This window comes from Zootoca vivipara, chromosome 8 (assembly GCF_963506605.1).
Source record: "Zootoca vivipara chromosome 8, rZooViv1.1, whole genome shotgun sequence".
Taxonomy (NCBI): domain Eukaryota; kingdom Metazoa; phylum Chordata; class Lepidosauria; order Squamata; family Lacertidae; genus Zootoca; species Zootoca vivipara.
The window spans coordinates 76,018,750-76,036,586 of record NC_083283.1 but is presented as its reverse complement, the minus strand read 5'-3'; the positions used below and the strand labels follow the sequence as shown (position 1 = coordinate 76,036,586).

Below are 17,837 nucleotides of genomic sequence, written 5' to 3'. Positions count from 1 at the left end.
GTGCCATTGGAAACGCAATTTCCCATAGGAATGCATTGGAAACGGAAAAATTTGAGAGTCGAAGCAACCCCATCTAAAAATTCGTAAAGTAAAAAAATTGAGATACAAATAAAAGGATGGGATTAAGAAGAATTAAAGGAAATACAGGATGATGAAAATTAAAAGTAATGAAATAGAAACTGTTACAGATGTTTCTAAAATGAAAATCAGATAGAGGGGAGCCGGGGAAGTAAAAGGGACAATGAGTTAAAAGGATGATATAAGAAGATGTATGTGTTTTTTTTGTTTGTATTGGTGTGTTTTTGTTTTCTTTTTGGTTTTGGTATATTGATGTTTTTGATGTTTTGTTGATGTTCTTATGTTATAAAAATCTTCAATAAAAAATATTTATAAAAAAATAAAAATAAAAATTCGTAAGTCGAAAAAACCCTTTCTAAAACCGCTGCGGTTTCCGTTCGGATGTCGAGAAATTCGTAAGTGTGTGGCCATTTGCCCCACTCGTAAGTCGAAAAATTTGGTTGCCGAGTCGTTCGTAAGTCGAGGTACCACTGTACTGAATTCTGAAATTACACAAAATGTGCATGACCTTGGTTATCACAATATAAGGTTACGAGCGAAAAGCTGGTTTGCAATGCAATAAACTCTTACTTTCTCAGAGGGGTCTGCGGCACGCTTGGCATTCTCGTCTGATGTGTTTTGTTTCCTCTTTCCAGAATGTGTATGTAAACATAAACCGCATCATGTCTGTAGCCAACCGTTTGGTAGAATCCGGTCACTACGCTTCGCAGCAAATCAAGCAGATTGCTAGCCAGTTGGAGCAGGAATGGAAAGCGTTTGCTGCAGCGCTGGATGAGCGAAGTACCTTACTGGACATGTCGGCCATTTTCCACCAGAAATCGGAGCAGGTCAGTAATTTCACACGGCTGCGACAGCAGGCTGAGCATGCGCGGTCCCATTTAATCTTGAAATGGGCTTTGCGTCTCATGAGCCCCAGTTTGTATGTTTGCCTCTTAAAGGGGCTTTGGGACAGGGCAAGTTCCTGGGTAATTATTTCTTTTATAATAATATTTATTAGTTTTCAATTACATTCCAATAATAGCCTCATTATAACAATGCCAATTGATATACAATTATTAATACCTATAGTTTCAAATACAGCATTGTATAATTTAGATAAGTTCCCCCCCCCACATGATAGAATTGATGGCTTGATTATTTGCTTTATTTCTGCGTTCCAAAATCATACTAATTTCCATTGCATTTCGGTCATCATCATCATCCCTTACACAACAACTGCAGTATTCATAACTTCTATTCGTGTTGACACATTAAATGATTTTTAAAACTACAACTGAGGAACTCAGACTATATCCTTGTTCTTCCTCTGTGTGGCAATTATCTTGTCTGTGGTGTTTCTTCCCGTCCTTGTAAGATGCTACATCTTTCTTTCCCCTGGTTGTTGCTGTTATCCATCATGCCTTGGGCGGAGCTGATATCCCATTGTTGTTCCAGAAATTTCTCCATTGCTCCAGCAAGTTCCTGGTTTTTGTTGATCCTCAAACCTGCTCCAAGTCCCTTTGACTTGAGATCCTTGAGATCCTTGACTTGAGACAAGGGATGAGGGCCATCGCTCCTCAACTCATCCTCACTGTAGCCCTAACACCTCCTTTATTTTGCTAGAAGGAAATCCTTGTCTTGGTTTTGGTTTTTCTTGTTCCCTCCAGCAAAAACACAAGCATTGGGCTTTGGTAAGGGAAATGAGAGGCCGCGTAGGTCTGCCTGTCGTCCTCAAAACATGGGCAAGCAGAGGGATCTCCTGGCAAGCCTGCTTGTAACTGCTTTGGGAATTGGTGGTCATTACAAGCTACAAATAAGCTTTTATCTTTAATGTGATGCCTTGTTAAGAGGCAAACGCATGACGTGGTCTTGGAACTCACCTTCTGGTGAGTAAAAAGCATAAGCAAAAGCAGTTGTTTGTGCCAATAAAGTTCCAGCGTCTTGAATGGCATCGTGATAGTTCCACCATCTACATTATCCGTCAAACGTTTTGCAAGGATTGTAGAGAATAACTAGAAAGCTGAGGACGCTGGGATGCAAGATTAAAATTAAAAGTTTAACCTGAGGCAAGCGTTTGACTAGGGTCTCTAGCTGCAGGCGTTCTCTGTTATTTAAAGTAACAGTTCTAAGTTATGCGTAGCCACAAGTGAATTAAAAACCTGATTTAGTGAGAAGCAGGCATAAATGTTCCTCTTATCCCCTGGAGGGCTGTCTCTATAAGTAGAGCGTGTCTTTCTTAAGGGAATGAGCTGCTCACTTGCAAACTCGGCTTTGAGTTGCCCGTCAGTTTTGTTTCTGTTATAGTTAGTGGTGTCTCTTAATTGTCCTTTTATTGATGTGATTTTTTGTTATTATTCCATTTTACAATTAAGATTAACATTCAAATGAAAATCATAATCATACACTTATACGATTCCCTGAATCCTTGGACTTCCCTCTGCCCCTCCCTGGGTTCCATTGTAAGTCTTTTTTTCAACTGTGTTGTATAATGTTCCCCATTTTATCAGTAGACTCTCATTTTTACCATAGTTCTTGTTACATTACAAGTGTTGTTAAAATCCTGCCAATGTTTTTAACTGTTTACAGTGTTCTTTAAAGTAACTTATAAATTTCCCCCATTCTTTATTAAATTTGTCTTCTTGATTTTTGATCTTCCCGGTCATTTTTGCCATTTTAGCATAGTCCATCATTCTTTATCAGCCATTCTTCTCTGGTAGGGACTTTGTCTTCCTTCCATCTCTAGGCCAAAAGTAACCTCGCAGCTGTTGTTGCATACATAAATAGTCTTTTCTGCTCCTTTGGTATTTCTGCACCTAAAATGATTAATAAAAAAGCTTCTGGTATTTTCACAAAGGTTATTTTAAACATTTTTTTTAATTCATTGTAAATCATTTCCCAGAATGCTTTAGTTATCTTGCACGTCTACCACATCTTTACACTTTATCTTTACACTTCCAACATATGTTTGTAGCAGTTCTATACATTTTTGCTGGTTTAGTAGGAGTGATTTAGCCCATCAAACAGCGAAGAGGACCAGATTAAAGGAGAGCAGGCGTCTCTATACCTTCAGTAGTTGTGGAGAATCAACTATTCTGGCTGGGGCAGCTTTTAAAAATAGCTGCACATAAAATAGCTGCGACCTGCCAAAATTGTATACAGTCATACCTCATGTTACGTCCACTGCAGGTTACATCCTTTTGGGTTGCGCTCTGTGCCGAACCCGGAAGTACCAAAACGGGTAACTTCCGGGTTCGGGGCGTGTGCATGCGCAGAAGCACTAAATTGTGCTTCGTGCATGCGCAGAAGCGTCAAATCACAACCCACGGGTGCACAGATGCGGGTTGCGAACACTGCAGGTTGCGAACATGCATCCCGCACGGATCACGTTCGCAACCCAAGCGTCCACTGTATTGCTGTTAGTGGCGCAAAAGAGGTATGAATGTGGCACAGATGGGAGAGACATTGTACGAAAACCGAATATGGAACTAGGTTGATTTTGCTTGTGGTGGAGCAGTGGCTAATAAGACATGGAAGACCTAGATTCTAATCTTTCCTCACCTAAAGGAAAGCCCTGAGCAGGTACACTATCTCTTGCAGAGAGAACTGAGGTCCTGAGTTCAGATATCACAAGCTGCCCATGGCTGCTGTATGGGTATAATGATAAATGCTAAGTATTTGGGGAGGGGTCATAAGGAATTTGGGTGACAGGAAGGCATGCCACTTAGGCTTACTAGGGATACATATGGTGGTCTGCATATAGCAGGGATCAGCAACCTTTTTCAGCCGGGGGCCAGTCCACTGTCCTTCAGACCTCATGGGGGGCCAGACTATTTTTGGGGGGGGGGCATGAACGAATTCCTATGCCCCACAAATAACCCAGAGATGCATTTTAAATAAAAGCACACATTCCACTCATGTAAAAACACCAGGCAGGCCCCACAAATAACCCAGAGATGCATTTTAAATAAAAGGACACATTCAACTCATGTAAAAACACGACGATTCCCGGACTGTCCGTGGGCTGGATTGAGAAGGTGATTGGGGCGGATCCGGCCCCTGGGCCTTAGTTTGCCTACCTGTGGCATACAGCCTTCTTTTTCATTCACGGTTTGCGTTATAGTGATTGCCTTAAGTTCTCCTGTTACTAATGCCAGTTTGAGCATTCTATTTCACAAGCAAAAGTTTGCGCTGCGTAATTTCAGAACAAAGGGTGCATCGCTTGCAGCCAACTTGCTATTGGTCCCCCAAGTGGTCTATGGTCCCCCAAGTGCGCCTGGTCATTGTGGCATGAGTGCCGAAATGATTCATAGGGAGAGGCTCCTATTTTCTTTCAGTGTTCTCCTCTGTGTAAACTTGAGGAGACATAAAAATAGAACATGTAGGCGGAGTCTGGGACTAATTGAATTAGCCTTATTAATGTGTCGTTCTGCTGTGTGCTTGGGTGCTTAATTGTAGAGCATTCGCCACAGGAAAACAGGCTACGAGTTATAAGCTAACACCACGACTCTGTATGTTAGGGAGCGTGTTAACAGTGAGGATGATAGGGCTGCCTGATCCGACAGGATTTTCTGCTGCCAGAAATTGCAGCTGAACCCTTTAAAGATTTTGGATGCATTTAGAACTGTCCTGTTTCGCATGTCAATTGAGGTTTGGCTCCGGATTGTTTTAGTGCTTCCATATGTGTTTGTTTCCTCTCCCAAGCCCCTCCACAGCTTAACAAAAGAGTTCTCATTTTACTCAAGCGGTGTTCCCCCCCCTCCCTTTCTTTTACAACTGTCTCTCCGTTGCAGAGGATGGCAAAATAAATGTGTAATTCTTCTTCTTTGTTGTCTGAAGCCATCCTATTCTTTGATCTGGATTAAGCAAGGGCAGAAACAAGTCTGAATTCATGCTCGTAGCTAGACGAAGAGGTTCCTAAGACATTCCTGCTATTCCTCGTAGACTTGAGCGTTTTCTGGATGGAAGAGTGCAGGGTTTTAAAGGCAGGCGGATAAAAAGCTTGCCTTCGGGAGGGCTAGTTTGCTCCTTGATTCACCCTTGTTTGTCTAATGTTGTGCACAAAGCCTAACGCAATCTCTTAATTTACATTCTGGTGCAAATAACTGGGAACTTCTTTCCTTTCAGTACATGAGTAACGTGGATTCCTGGTGCAAGGCCTGTGGAGAGGTAGACCTCCCCTCGGAACTTCAAGACTTGGAGGACTCCATCCATCACCACCAAGGAATATATGAGCATGTTACCCTGGCATATTCTGAGGTAGGTAACATCACTGCCCCTATTTTTAAGTGGATTGTTTGTCAGACAGGGCCGTCTTAAGCGCCCCTGGCGCCGTGGTGCGCCGGATCCCTCTGGCGCCCTCCCCGCCCCGTTTCCCAGCGCGGTGGGCGGGTGCAGCGCGGCTGCCACAGGCGCTGCTGCGCGGCGGGCCAGCGGGCGGGCGCAGCTCGCGGTGCCCACCTGGCGGGTGGGCGCCATGGTGCCCTGCCCCACCCAGCCTGGCCGTAGGGCTGGCCCTGTTGTCGGACTTAATCTAATGCTTCGCACATTTCACTTTTTAGCAGTGAAAAGCAGCACCCTAACAAATAACAGTTATAAAGGCATAAAAGCTTGTGGGGACTGGCAACTCCTTCATTAGATACATGTAGTGTTATCTTCAGTCGACAGCACGCACACGTGAAAACAGAGGTACTCAGGGCAGAGGAGAAGTAATATGTCTGCTGTTTACTTCTCTTACATATGCAGGCGGTGATAATTTTGCGTGGGGGTTCCGTTCCTGGCTCCCGCATGCTTTGGCGGGGCGAGCATAAGCCTGCTCCATTATGCCCCTGTTCCGGCCTCTCGCTGCCCTTCTCCAGGTCCAAAAGGACCCACACGTCAATTGGACACATGCAAAATGGTTGCCACCTATCTTTCCAATTGAGGGTAACAGTTGGTTCAACTGTTGAAATGGGGTCTAGTTTGCAAAAGCTTGTGCCCCAACTCCCTTTCCTGGAGGGGCCATTGTTTTTGTTGCTGCTTGGGAGTTCTGTATTTTATTGTTAGGTATTGTTTCAGTCTTCATTAGCATGAAATATTGGTTTGCCCTTGGTTGATATTAAGAGTGGGTTTTTGTTAACATCGTTTTCTGTTTCACAACTGTTGATTCATTTTCCTGAAATGTTGTTAACTTTTATTTCGCATGTCACTGTGCTGCATTGAGCATGGTTCTATTATTATTATTATTATTATTATTATTATTATTATCATCATCATCATCATCATCATCATCATTATTATCATTATTTTATTTATTTATTTATTTATTTATTTCTATACCGCTTTATATTTTTAAGAAAAATCTCAAAGTGGTTCACAGCACATTAAAACATCAATAAAACGATCCAGAATTAAACTTTACTGAAGAAACTAAAATATAAAGCATACAGGTTCAAAGCAACATAGTGAACAAGAAACTATAAAATATTATCGTAAAGATTTTGAAATGAAATGTTACAAAGGAGGTCAACTACAGAATACGTATTTAACGCAAACACAAACATGGTTCTATCCGCACACAAATAGACTCATGATATTAATAATAAATGCAAACGTGTTGGAGAAAGGTTGTTGTTTAGTCGCGTCCGATTCTTCGTGACCCATGGACCTGAGCACGCCAAGCACTCCTGTCTTCCACTGCCTCCCACAGTTTGGTTAAACTCATCTTGGTAGCTTCGAGAACACTGTCCAACCATCTCGCCCTCTGTCGTCCCCTTCTCCTAGTGCCCTCCATCTTTCCCAACATCAGGGTCTTTTCCAGGGAGTCTTCTCTTCTCATGAGGTGGCCAAAGTATTGGAGCCTCAGCTTCAGGATCTGTCCTTCCAGTGAGCAGGCGCGTAGCAAGGGAGGGACATAGGGGGCGGGCCGCCCCTAGCTCCACTCTGGCAGGGGCAGCGCCCCCGGCCCCTCGCCTGCCTCTCGCCTCCTACGCCCGAGCAGGAAGAAGCAGAGTGTGTAAGTGGCTGCCGCTTTCTTTCCGTGCAGGGAGGAGGGAGCCCCGAAAGCCCCGTGCGTCGCTTCTCCCTGCACGGAAAGAGAGCGGGAGCACTCAGGGCTGATTTCTTTCAGAATGGATAGGTTTGATCTTCTTGCAGTCCAAGGGAGTCTCAAGAGTCTCCTCCAGATTTTTTTCAATGAATCCGGGGCCACTTTTCAACTTCAATGGCTTTTGTATGGGGACTGATTTGTAAATCCGGGGACTGTCGCCTGGTAACCTTATGTTGGAGAGTATTCTGCTGCTTTTGCTACGACAGATTAACCCTGCTTTTCTTCTGGAAATGTTTACGCTTTATAAGTGTACACAAAGATGCTTTAAGTGTACAGTTTAAACTGTGTAGTGCAAATTTCAGGCATACAGTTTGCAAACGTGTGCGATACGAATTTGCTGATTTGGGAAGGAGTTGGGGGTTGGCTGCAGCTCCCCGTTGAGAGTGCATCTGTAACAAAGCCAAATTTGCTTCTGTGTGAAAGGGCCTAAGGGCTGAATAGTACTAGGGACGTTTCATGCCGTTTTTCTGTGGGCTGTGTGCAAGCGCAATGCCATTAATTAATTTGACTTGTTGCCTCATGAATGCAGCATTGATTTGATAATTCGGTTTGGGTCTCACAACAAATGCTGGCTTTGTTTCACATTATCTTGGCGGGGAGGAGGTGCTATATTTGTAAGATACGGTATATTGTTAGATGAATAAAACAGCTGACCTGTGAATTTCACTGCATTGATGGGTGCACTCAGTCTTTACCCAGGTTCCCTACCTTGCTAGGGGATGTTGCTGTTGTTATTACTGATGATGATGATGGTGATAATAATTAATTACCCACTCTTCATCATTAGGTCCCAGGGCAGATAAAAGCAACAAAAACAGTACTATTTGAAATAAAAGCAAAGCTACAGGGAACCAGGCAGAGGGCCTTCTTGGTAGTGGTGCCCGCCCTGTGGAACACCCTCCCATCGGAGGTCAAGGAGATAAACCTGAGATTTAGAAAACACCTAAAGGCAGCCCTGTTTAGGGAAGTTTTTAATCTGTGATATTTTAATGTATTTTGGTATTTGTTGGAAGCCGCCCAGAGTGGCGGGGAAAACCCAGCCAGATGGGCGGGGTATTCATAATAATAATAATAATAATAATAATAATAATAATAATAATAATACCAAGCAACCGTGCACAATGGGTATCAGGTTAATTTCCGGTTTCCAGGTGGGCCACAAATACTTTTTAGCTATCAAAGGCAAGGGTAAAGAGATGTGACTTCAGGATACGAATAAAGCAGAATAATGATGCTAGGTGACCTCTGTAGACAGAAAATTTCACAATTTTGGGATACCTGAAAGAAGCCGCCTTCTGGGCTGCCCCTCCTTGAACTTCTGAGGTTGGTGGAGATAATGAGGACAGCTGCTTCTGCTGAGCTAGTCTGTAGGGGAATCAATCCGTCTTTTCGGAAAATGTAAGGCTTTTCACTCTTCCTGGCAGCCTTCAATCCCTCTCTCTTACAATGTGCTCTACCTTTACACTTGGAAAGCTTTCCATTCTGTGCTTTTTTCTTTTCTAGCTCTTAACTATAGGACATTCTTTGCATTTTTCTCCTCCCTCCACACCCAACTGTGCTTTTTCCTAAATCTTCACAGTAATTGCTGTGGAAGCCTGAGAAGAGGCAAGTAGAGCGATAGTTTTGTTCACGAATTGGGTAGCTGTGAAGTGTCCCTGATCTTCAGACAATATAGTTTAACAACTTCAGACAATATAGTTTAACAACTTCAGACAATATAGTTTAACAATGATAACCTTGAAGACTTGTTTTAGTAAAGTGTTGGCCTTGTTTCTGTATACTGGCCAGAGGAGGCATAGATCTAACCTCACTTGCCTATCCTTTGAGATTGAAATGTTCCAGTCAATTTCTTTCAGCATCTATCTTGCCTGTCTTTCGATTAACTTCCGCGTGTGGGCAGGAACACTAAAACAAGTGTTTTCTTTGCTTCTATTCTTTGACCTTTATATTAAACAAACCAACCTGTGAAAAACCAGAAATACTGTGTGTCCAACAATCACCATTATACCCAAGAGATCCAGAGCAGGAGAAAAGCAGTTTCTGTTTATCAAGAGTCAATCAAATGTGACATCTCACATTCTTGTGGGATAACGGCCCATCATGACTCCACCTGTTCTCCAAAGGCAAAAAATACACCTAAACTTGAATGAAGGTGGGCCTTGGCCTTCCTCAACCCCAGCCCTTTTCCTGCCTTCTTAATTTTGTCTTAGCTCCTTGCTCCTTGTGAGTTATAAATGTGACCTCTCACATTACTATCTACATGGAGTGAAGGGAGTTAGGTGGGAGTTTGCAAGAGTAGGGAGAGAATTGGAACCTGAAGATGCACCATAAATAATCCCTAGTTTTGCTCAGTCAGTCGTTGCCATCTGTAGCTGAAATATGAACGCTGCACCTTTGACTCGGAGCTATCTTGGCAGAGTGGGAAAAGGACACTTCTTCTAACAGTGCATGGTGATACAATTGCAAGTCATTTTCCCCCTCACTAGAAGAGGCAGCCAAGCCCTGTCTTGCTCACCTTAAATGAGCTCCGTGGCCACTTTACTGGAGTCAAATTATGGAGACGCAGGAAGGAATTCAGTGTTGCACTAAATCAGGCTTCCTCAAACTCGGCCCTCCAGATGTTTTCGGCCGACAACTCCCATGATCCCTCGCTAGCAGGACCAGTGGTCAGGGATGGTGGGAATTGTAGTCTCAAAACATCTGGAGGGCCGAGTTTGAGGAAGCCTGCACTAAATAAACATACGTTCCTTCAGTACAAGCATTTCTTATTGACCTCCCCACCCCATGTTATGTTCTGGGGGTCCTCCCGACCCCCTAGAACCACGTTGGGGTAGCAGAAGAGGGGATAAAACCCCACTGCTTTAGCGGGAACCATTGTAGAGGCTCCTTCTAGCAGAACTACTTACTTGAACCTGGCCCTCAAAATTCCAGCCTTTTGGGTGAACCAGTTGCTGTTCCCTCACCCCCAGTGCCAGAGATGAAATCACCGCTTTGCTATAATTTCAGTACATAAATGTGCTGTGTGCCGTCAGCTATATGTGGGGGTTTCCAGCAGTTGCCGTCCAAGAAGCAGCTTTCTGTAGCAAGCTTTCACAGCAGGAAGATGCTCTAGGGCAAGAGTGTGGAAACCTTTTGTCCCCTGTGGGCCAACTCTGACAAGTGGGTTGTTGCCCCGAGTAAGTACAGTAATGAGGTTTCTTAAGAACCTACCCATACAGTTGCAAAAGAATAAAATTCCTTCCAGTAGCACCTTAGAGACCAACTAAGCTTGTCATAGGTACCGGTATGAGCTTTCGTGTGCATGCACACTTCTTCAGATACGTATCTGAAGAAATGTGCATGCACACGAAAGCTCATACCTATGACAAACTTAGTTGGTCTCTAAGGTGCTACTGGAAGAAAATTTTTTGTTTTGACTGCGTCAGACCAACACTGCTACCTACCTGTAAAAAGAATAAAAGTTTCCTCAATGAGAGTATTTAGCCTTGTGCCCCTTTAAGGTTCCTGACTACAGTGGTACCTCGACATCCGAATGCCTCAATTTATGAAGTCGGTAAACCCGGAAGTCTTTTCACCACCCGCGCATTCTGTGCATGCTCAGAAGCGCAAAATCGCGCTTTGTGCATGCGCAAAACGGACGCTTTGACAGCCGAAGGTTTCTACTTATGAAGAGCGGCACGGAATGGATCATCTTCGTAAGTCGAGGTACCACTGTAATGTGGAAAGAACAACGAAGAGAGATGAGGAAAGGGAGCAAGATTGGAGAGGCAATGGAAGGGTGATAATAAGAACAGTAATTTTATTATTTATACCCCACCCATCTGACTGGGTTGCCCCAGCCACTCTGGGCAGCTTCTAACAGATATAAAAACGTAATAAAACGTCAAACATTAAACTTCCCTGTACAGGGCTGGCTTTAGATGCCTTTTTAAAGTTGTATAGTTATTTATCTGATGAGAGGGTGTTCCACAGGGCGAGCGCCACTACCAAGAAGGCCCTCTGCCTGATTTCCTGTGATCTTGCTTCTTGCAGTGAGGGAGCCAGAAGACCCTCAGAGCTGGATCTCAGTGTCCGGACTGAACGATTGGGGTGGAGATGCTTCTTCAGGTTTTCAAGGATGATTGGGGTTGGAACAATCTTCCCTCACGAGGACTGAACAATGTGGTCTCTTGGGGACAAATTCAAGACTTAGATTCCTGAGGGGTAACGGTTATCTAGGGCAATAGGTGAATTTGAATCTGGCCGCTCGTAGGGAAAGGGGATTTTCCAGATGTACTAAGTCACACAAGGTATGGCAATCCAGTTTTCCCCAATCGCAAGATAGAGAGGGTGGTCTTAGAGAGCAGAGGCAAGAGCCAAGAACCAATTATAGTAGAGGACCCAACATTTGTACCATCCTTGGAACTTCAGTGCCGAATGCAAAATGGCAGCATCTGTGTACAAGACAGTTTACCATTAAGGCCATGTCACTTAGAAGGGAAGGTTTTCACCTCTGAAGCGGCCATTATTTTATTGCGTTTCCTTTTTAACGCAGAGACGAAGGAGCGAAATAAAATCTTTACTAATTGTGCACCGCATCTCCTGGCTGCTAGATTTATATTTAAAAAGCAAAACAGATATGCTGTGCTTTTTAGCTGGATAAATATCACGTACAGCATCTTTAAAATAATAAAGTGAGAGTCTTGTGAAAGGTGGGAGGCGTCAGGTCTCTAAAAAGGTTTTTAAAAGAAAACCCAGGATATTTCTGAAATAGGGTGGTGTGTCGACTTGTTGCCATATGTGCTGGTTAGCAGCTAACCGGTATCAGGGACACTGTTTTTCAACTCAGCATTGGCAGCAAGGCCGGAAATGTAAGCTCTGCCCACTCATTCACACCTACGCAAGCACAGACCCAGGCAAAGGGCTTTTTAATCCCATCTCTCTGTGTGTCTACTGCAGGGGTGGCCAACTCCCAAGAGATTGTGATCTACTCACAGAGTTAAAAACTGGCAGGGATCTACCCCCTTTTGGGGGGTTCAGGTCAAAGTTGTTGAGCTTTTTTTTAGGAAGGAGGAAGGCCTTGGGTGTGTGTGAAAGTTGTTGAGGAGTGATATGATAGCCATGTTCAAATATATCAAAGGATGTCATATAGAGGAGGGAGAAAGATTGTTTTCTGCTGCTCCAGAGAAGCGGACACTGAGCAATGGATTCAAACTACAAGAAAGAAGATTCCACCTAAACATTAGGAAGAACTTCCTGACAGTAAGAGCTGTTAAGCAGTGGAATTTGCTACCAAGGAGTGTGTTGGAGTCTCCATCCTTGGAGGTCTTTAAGCGGAGGCTTGACAGGCATATGTCAGGAATGCTTTGATAGTGTTTCCTGCTTGGCAGGGGGTTGGACTGGATGGCCCTTGTGGTCTCTTCCAACTCTATGAGTCTATGAGCTTTTTCAGGGAGGAGGTAAAATGCTGAGCTTTTTTTAGGGGAGCCACAGTTGTTCAGCTTCTTTGGGGGGAGCCAATTATCTACCAGTGATCTACTGCAGACGTCCAGTGATCTACCTGTAGATCACGATCTACCTGTTGGACATGCCTGGTCTACTGCAAAAGCAGTTTGGGCAGAGCCCTCCCCTTAATACATACCTCAGCTGCAGTGGGCTTGAACCTAGGAATGGGTAGCTCATTGTGTGTTAATTGGGGGCAAAAAAGGTGCTGCCAAGGTGCTTAATTGAGCTGGCACTCTGAGCATGCCCTCGATCATTTAGCTTCCTTCAAGAGTAGATGAACCAAGAGAGAGAAGGCTTTGACAAACGCACAGATGCCAGTGAACCCTGGCATACCTTAACTATCCTCATTAATATCAGGCACACTTTCCCTCTGCATCCGAGAGGGGCAAGAGCTCCAGATATACGCTAATACCCAACTCTGCACTCTTTATCAGTTTGCCTACTGCTAACAGGACAGGTGGGGACCCAGGTGGCGCTGTGGGCTAAACCACTGAGCCTAGGGCTTGCTGATCAGAAGGTCGGTGGTTCGAATCCCTACAACAGGGTGAGCTCCCGTTGCTTGGTCCCAGCTCCTGCCAACCTATCAGTTCGAAAGCACATCAAAGTGCAAGTAGATAAATAGGAACCGCTATAGCGGGAAGGTAAACAGCGTTTCCATGTGCTGCTCTGGTTTGCCAGAAGCGGCTTTGTCATGCTGGCCACATGACCTGGAAGCTATACGCCGGCTCCCTCGGCCAATAATGCGAGATGAGCGCGCAACCCCAGAGTCTGTCACGACTGGACCTAATGGTTAGGGGTCCCTTTACCTTTACCTAACAGGACATCGATTAACCCTGGTGTGAAACTTGGAATCGGCAGTCCCACACGAATCGGGCTGTATCATTTCAGGAGCCAGGAGGTCCTTACGATGGCTGAGGATGTAAAAAATAAAATTAAACATGGGAGAATGCCATGGTCCATATCTTCCCTATGCCATTCCTTGCACCTTCAACAACATGGTGCCCTCCAGATATTCTGGACCATGGGCCATTCCACCGTCCCTCAGACCTTGTGGTGAGCCGGACTATATTTTGAAGGGGAAAAAAGGAATAAATTCCTATGCCCCACAAATAACCCACAGATGCATTTTAAATAAAAACACACATTCTACTCATGTAAAAACACGCTGATTCCCGGAATGTCCATGGGCCGGATTGAGAAGGCTATTGGGCTGAATCCGGCCCCCGGCCTTAAGTTGCCTACCCCTGTTCTGGACTACAATTCGCTGTATCTCAACTTTTTTTATATATTGTGCACGAACATTCAGACATTTGTATCACCTAGCTACAGTTTTTAGTGCTATTATCCAGTAATAGACCGTAATTTCTCTCAGTATTAAGCAGCTATTTGACATTGCTCTTTCAGTCATGTTAATTCGGGACAATCCCCCCCCCCAATTTAAAACAAAAACTCCCAAGAGATGCCAACGTTGTGTTGAAAAACCGATTGTGTAATCTGTTAGAATGTGTTTCAAGAGGGAGGGAAGTAAGCAATCTTGTACAGTCAGGGTACAGAGCCGGTTATTGTCGTTGGTGTGAAGCGAGAAAGAAATTAGACCCCATTTCTACATAATATAAAAAGGAGCTAAGAAGATTAAGGCAACCATGTTTTTTTTCCTCGTGTTCAATAAACTTTAATAAATTGTAACTAAAAGATGTGTTCACTCAAGCATCAGATTGATCACTGAGTGAAAAATTACTGCTGTCATACTTCATATTTGGCTGTTCTTTGAAGATAGATGGGCAAAGGAACCAGGTTTACAGAAGTCTTTCCGTCCTCCTGCAGAGAAAGCCACTGCAAGCACTCAGCCCAATGAGGCTGGAATTCTCAGCTAAGCAAAACGCATTCGGTTAGTCAGGCTAGATGCCGATAAAACTTTTCAATGAAATCAGTTTGGAGCAGACTCAGTTCCTGTATGGCTTCAAAATTCAGAGAGAGGCAATCTTGATCCTTGACATTCATTGTCAAATATGTCTAATGCCCAAGCCTTAAAAACCCACCACGGAATCAAAAGCCTCCAGCTGCCTGTAGCAACTTCTGTTTTGGGGAGGTGTTTGTCGGCTAGAAGGCCTCATTCTAGTGCCCCCTCTCTAGCTTTTGTGTGCTGTTTCTCACCTGCTTGCTTGGTCACCTGTCGTATACAGGTTAATTTTGCAAAAAGGAAGGTGGGTTCGGCTGGTGGTGGCACTTGTCAGAACCAATTGTCTTCTAACCATATGAAGACATTTTGGAGGGTTTACCATTTAATGCTAAAGTTCAGCGATAATACATCAGCTGGAACACACTGAAATGCTTGTTGCACTTGGCCTAATGTGTAGCTGTCTGATGACAGCTAACAACTGGCTGAATAAATTTATTCAACAATGATGGCACTTTCCCACAATTGTGTGATGCTGCATCTTAACCACGGCCTGCCTGTTGCTCCTCAGACTTAAATATTATATACTGAATGTAAAGTATTGAGTTATTGAAACTAAGGCCCCTAAAACACTATTATTGCACGACTTTGAACAATTTTGGCTTCCCCCAAAGAATCATGGGAACTGTAGTTTTTTAGGGTCCTGGGAGTCATTAGGAGAGGCCTGTTCCGCTCACAGAGCTACAATTCCCAGAGTGTTTCAACAATCGGTCCCTCTTCCCAGGGAACTCTGGGAATTGTGAGTGGAATAGGGGTCTCAGAAAAGGGCCTGACTCTTCCACTGTATCCACACACACCCCTCTACTTATGGGTCCACTTCAGTGGTAGATGAGATAATTAAATATGACCATTACCTTTTAACAAGTTTTTTTAAAATATCTATGGAATCATTTTTAAGATGAACGCTAGGGTGATAACCATATTTCGTGTTCCGTAAAGGAGGGGGGAAAGTCCTGCAATGTTTTTTTTTAAAAAAAAATTCAGCAAAAGTAAGGTGACAAAGCTATTTGTATTTGAAAAACTCTGGGTTTTTAATGGTGCCTGCTTTTATGCAACTGGATTCAAGAGACCTTATGTTGTTGCTGCTACTTAAATTTGTATACCTCCCTATACTCACAGGCCTCAGGGTGGTTACAACATAAAATCACAATATAAAAACACAAAATACATAAATAAAAACAACCCAGTGCCCCCCATACTCCACAGACCTCCTTTGTTTCTGTGTGATGTCTCTCTGTCTCCCTCCCTGCTCCCAACCCCCTGCAGCTTGGGGGGGGGATCTTTGAGAGCAGGAATAGGGAACCGGTGGTGGTAACAACAACAACAACAACAACAACAACAACAACAACAACAACAACAACAACAACAACAACAACATATTTATACCCCGCCCGTCTGGCTGGGTTTCCCCAGCCACTCTGTGTGACTCCCAACAGAATATTAAAAACACGATAAAACATCAAACATTAACAACTTCCCTAAGCAAGGCTGCCCTGTTATTACTATTACTGGTTATTACTATTATTATTTAATATATTACCTGCCCTTCATCCTAAGGTCCCAAGCAGGATTCCAATGCTTTAAAATCCAACATTTAGAGCAACTTAAAATCACAAAATAGAGTGGGTCCTAAGATGATGATGATGATGATATTATTATTATTATTATTATTATTATTATTATTATTATTATTATTATCATCCAGACATTGTTGGACTACAACTCTCATCGTCGGGAGTTGTAGTTCGGAATCACCTGGAGGGTTGGGTCACAGGTTGTAGCGAATGGGACTGTGGCTGAAAGAGAAAAGCTGCGCTCCCCTCCTTTGAATATAGTCGCCTTTTAATTCCAGCCCTAATAAGTAATGGCATACTTCCCATGCTTGAGGTGGAGATATTCTCCTTCATCGTTAGATGGGTAAGCGACTGTGAAATTCTAGTGCCACATCCTGGAAGTTTGTGTAGCCTGCAGGTGAGCTCTTAAATTCTTGTCTCGCTGAACAGGTGAGCCAAGATGGGAAGTCGCTGCTCGACAAGCTGCAACGGCCTTTGACTCCTGGAAGTTCAGACTCCTTAACCGCTTCCGCTAACTACTCCAAGGCGGTGCACCATGCCCTAGATGTTATTCACGAAGTGTTGCATCACCAGAGGCAGCTGGAGAACATCTGGCAGCATCGAAAGGTCCGCCTGCATCAGCGGCTTCAGCTGTGTGTCTTCCAACAGGATGTTCAACAGGTCAGTACATGGCTTCTAGGGTTGGGAGATGTTCTGTTGCAGATGCTTGCAAGGGCTTTTATTTTTATTTTTTTGCAAAACCACCTGTTTCCTATATGTTGCCTTTGACTAAGAAAAGAAGAGAACAGGGGGGAAATTAGAGTTCTCAGCCAATGTCCTTCGAATCCCCTTTCAGTTAGCAAAGGGCACTAGATGTGATTAAAATGATTATTGGGGACGCGGGTGGCACTGTGGTCTAAACCAGTGGTCCTTAACCTTGGGCTCCAGATGTTTTGAGACTACAATTCCCATCATCCCTGACCACTGGTCCTACTAGCTAGGGATCATGGGAGTTGTAGGCCAAAAGCATCTGGAGGCCCAAGGTTGAGGACCACTGGTCTAAACCACAGAGCCTCTTGGCCTTGCCAATCAGAAGGTCGGCTGTTCGAATCCCCGTGACAGGGTGAGCGCCTGTTGCTCTGCCCCAGCTCCTGCCAACCTAGCAGTTCGAAAGCCCACCAGTGCAAGTAGATAAATAGGTACCACTGCGGCGGGAAGGTAAACGGCATTTCCGTGCGCTCTAGTTTCCAACACAGTGTCTCGTTACACCAGAAGCGGTTTAGTCATGCTGGCCACATGACCCGCAAAGCTGTCTGTGGACCAATGCTGGTTGCCTCGGCCTGAAAGCGAGATGAGCACCACTACCCCATAGTTGCCTTTGACTGGACTTAACCGTCCAGGGGTCCTTTGCCTTTTACCTAAAATGATTATTGACAGTTTATTGACAACCAAGCTAAAATTGAAAACCAAGGCCGAGAACAAATATTAAATTTCCAGCTGAGCAGAAAGTGATGGATGGGAATATTTGGCACATTCTATACAGTAAGCGATTAGTGCAGAAAAGAAAATGGCGGCCGATTCTGGCTGAGTGTTTAGAGGCCTACAACCTGAGAATCTTGTACATCCTCATCGTACTTCCATATTGCAGACCATGTACGTGAATACCATACTTTCTGAGTTGTGTGCAGATGCAGCGGCGAGG

General features: G+C 44.1%; 1 protein-coding gene across 8 annotated transcripts in view; it reads left to right on the top strand.

The window, feature by feature from the left end:
* TRIO (trio Rho guanine nucleotide exchange factor) overlaps nt 1-17,837 on the top strand; it is a 254,175-nt gene that overhangs the window by 87,502 nt on the left and 148,836 nt on the right. For all 8 annotated transcript variants that reach the window (XM_060278041.1, XM_060278045.1, XM_060278044.1 and 5 more), the window contains exons 7-9: nt 714-905; nt 5,182-5,313; nt 16,586-16,816. In XM_060278041.1, the coding sequence (XP_060134024.1) occupies nt 714-905; nt 5,182-5,313; nt 16,586-16,816 (555 nt within the window). The remainder of the gene's footprint in view (nt 1-713; nt 906-5,181; nt 5,314-16,585; nt 16,817-17,837) is intronic.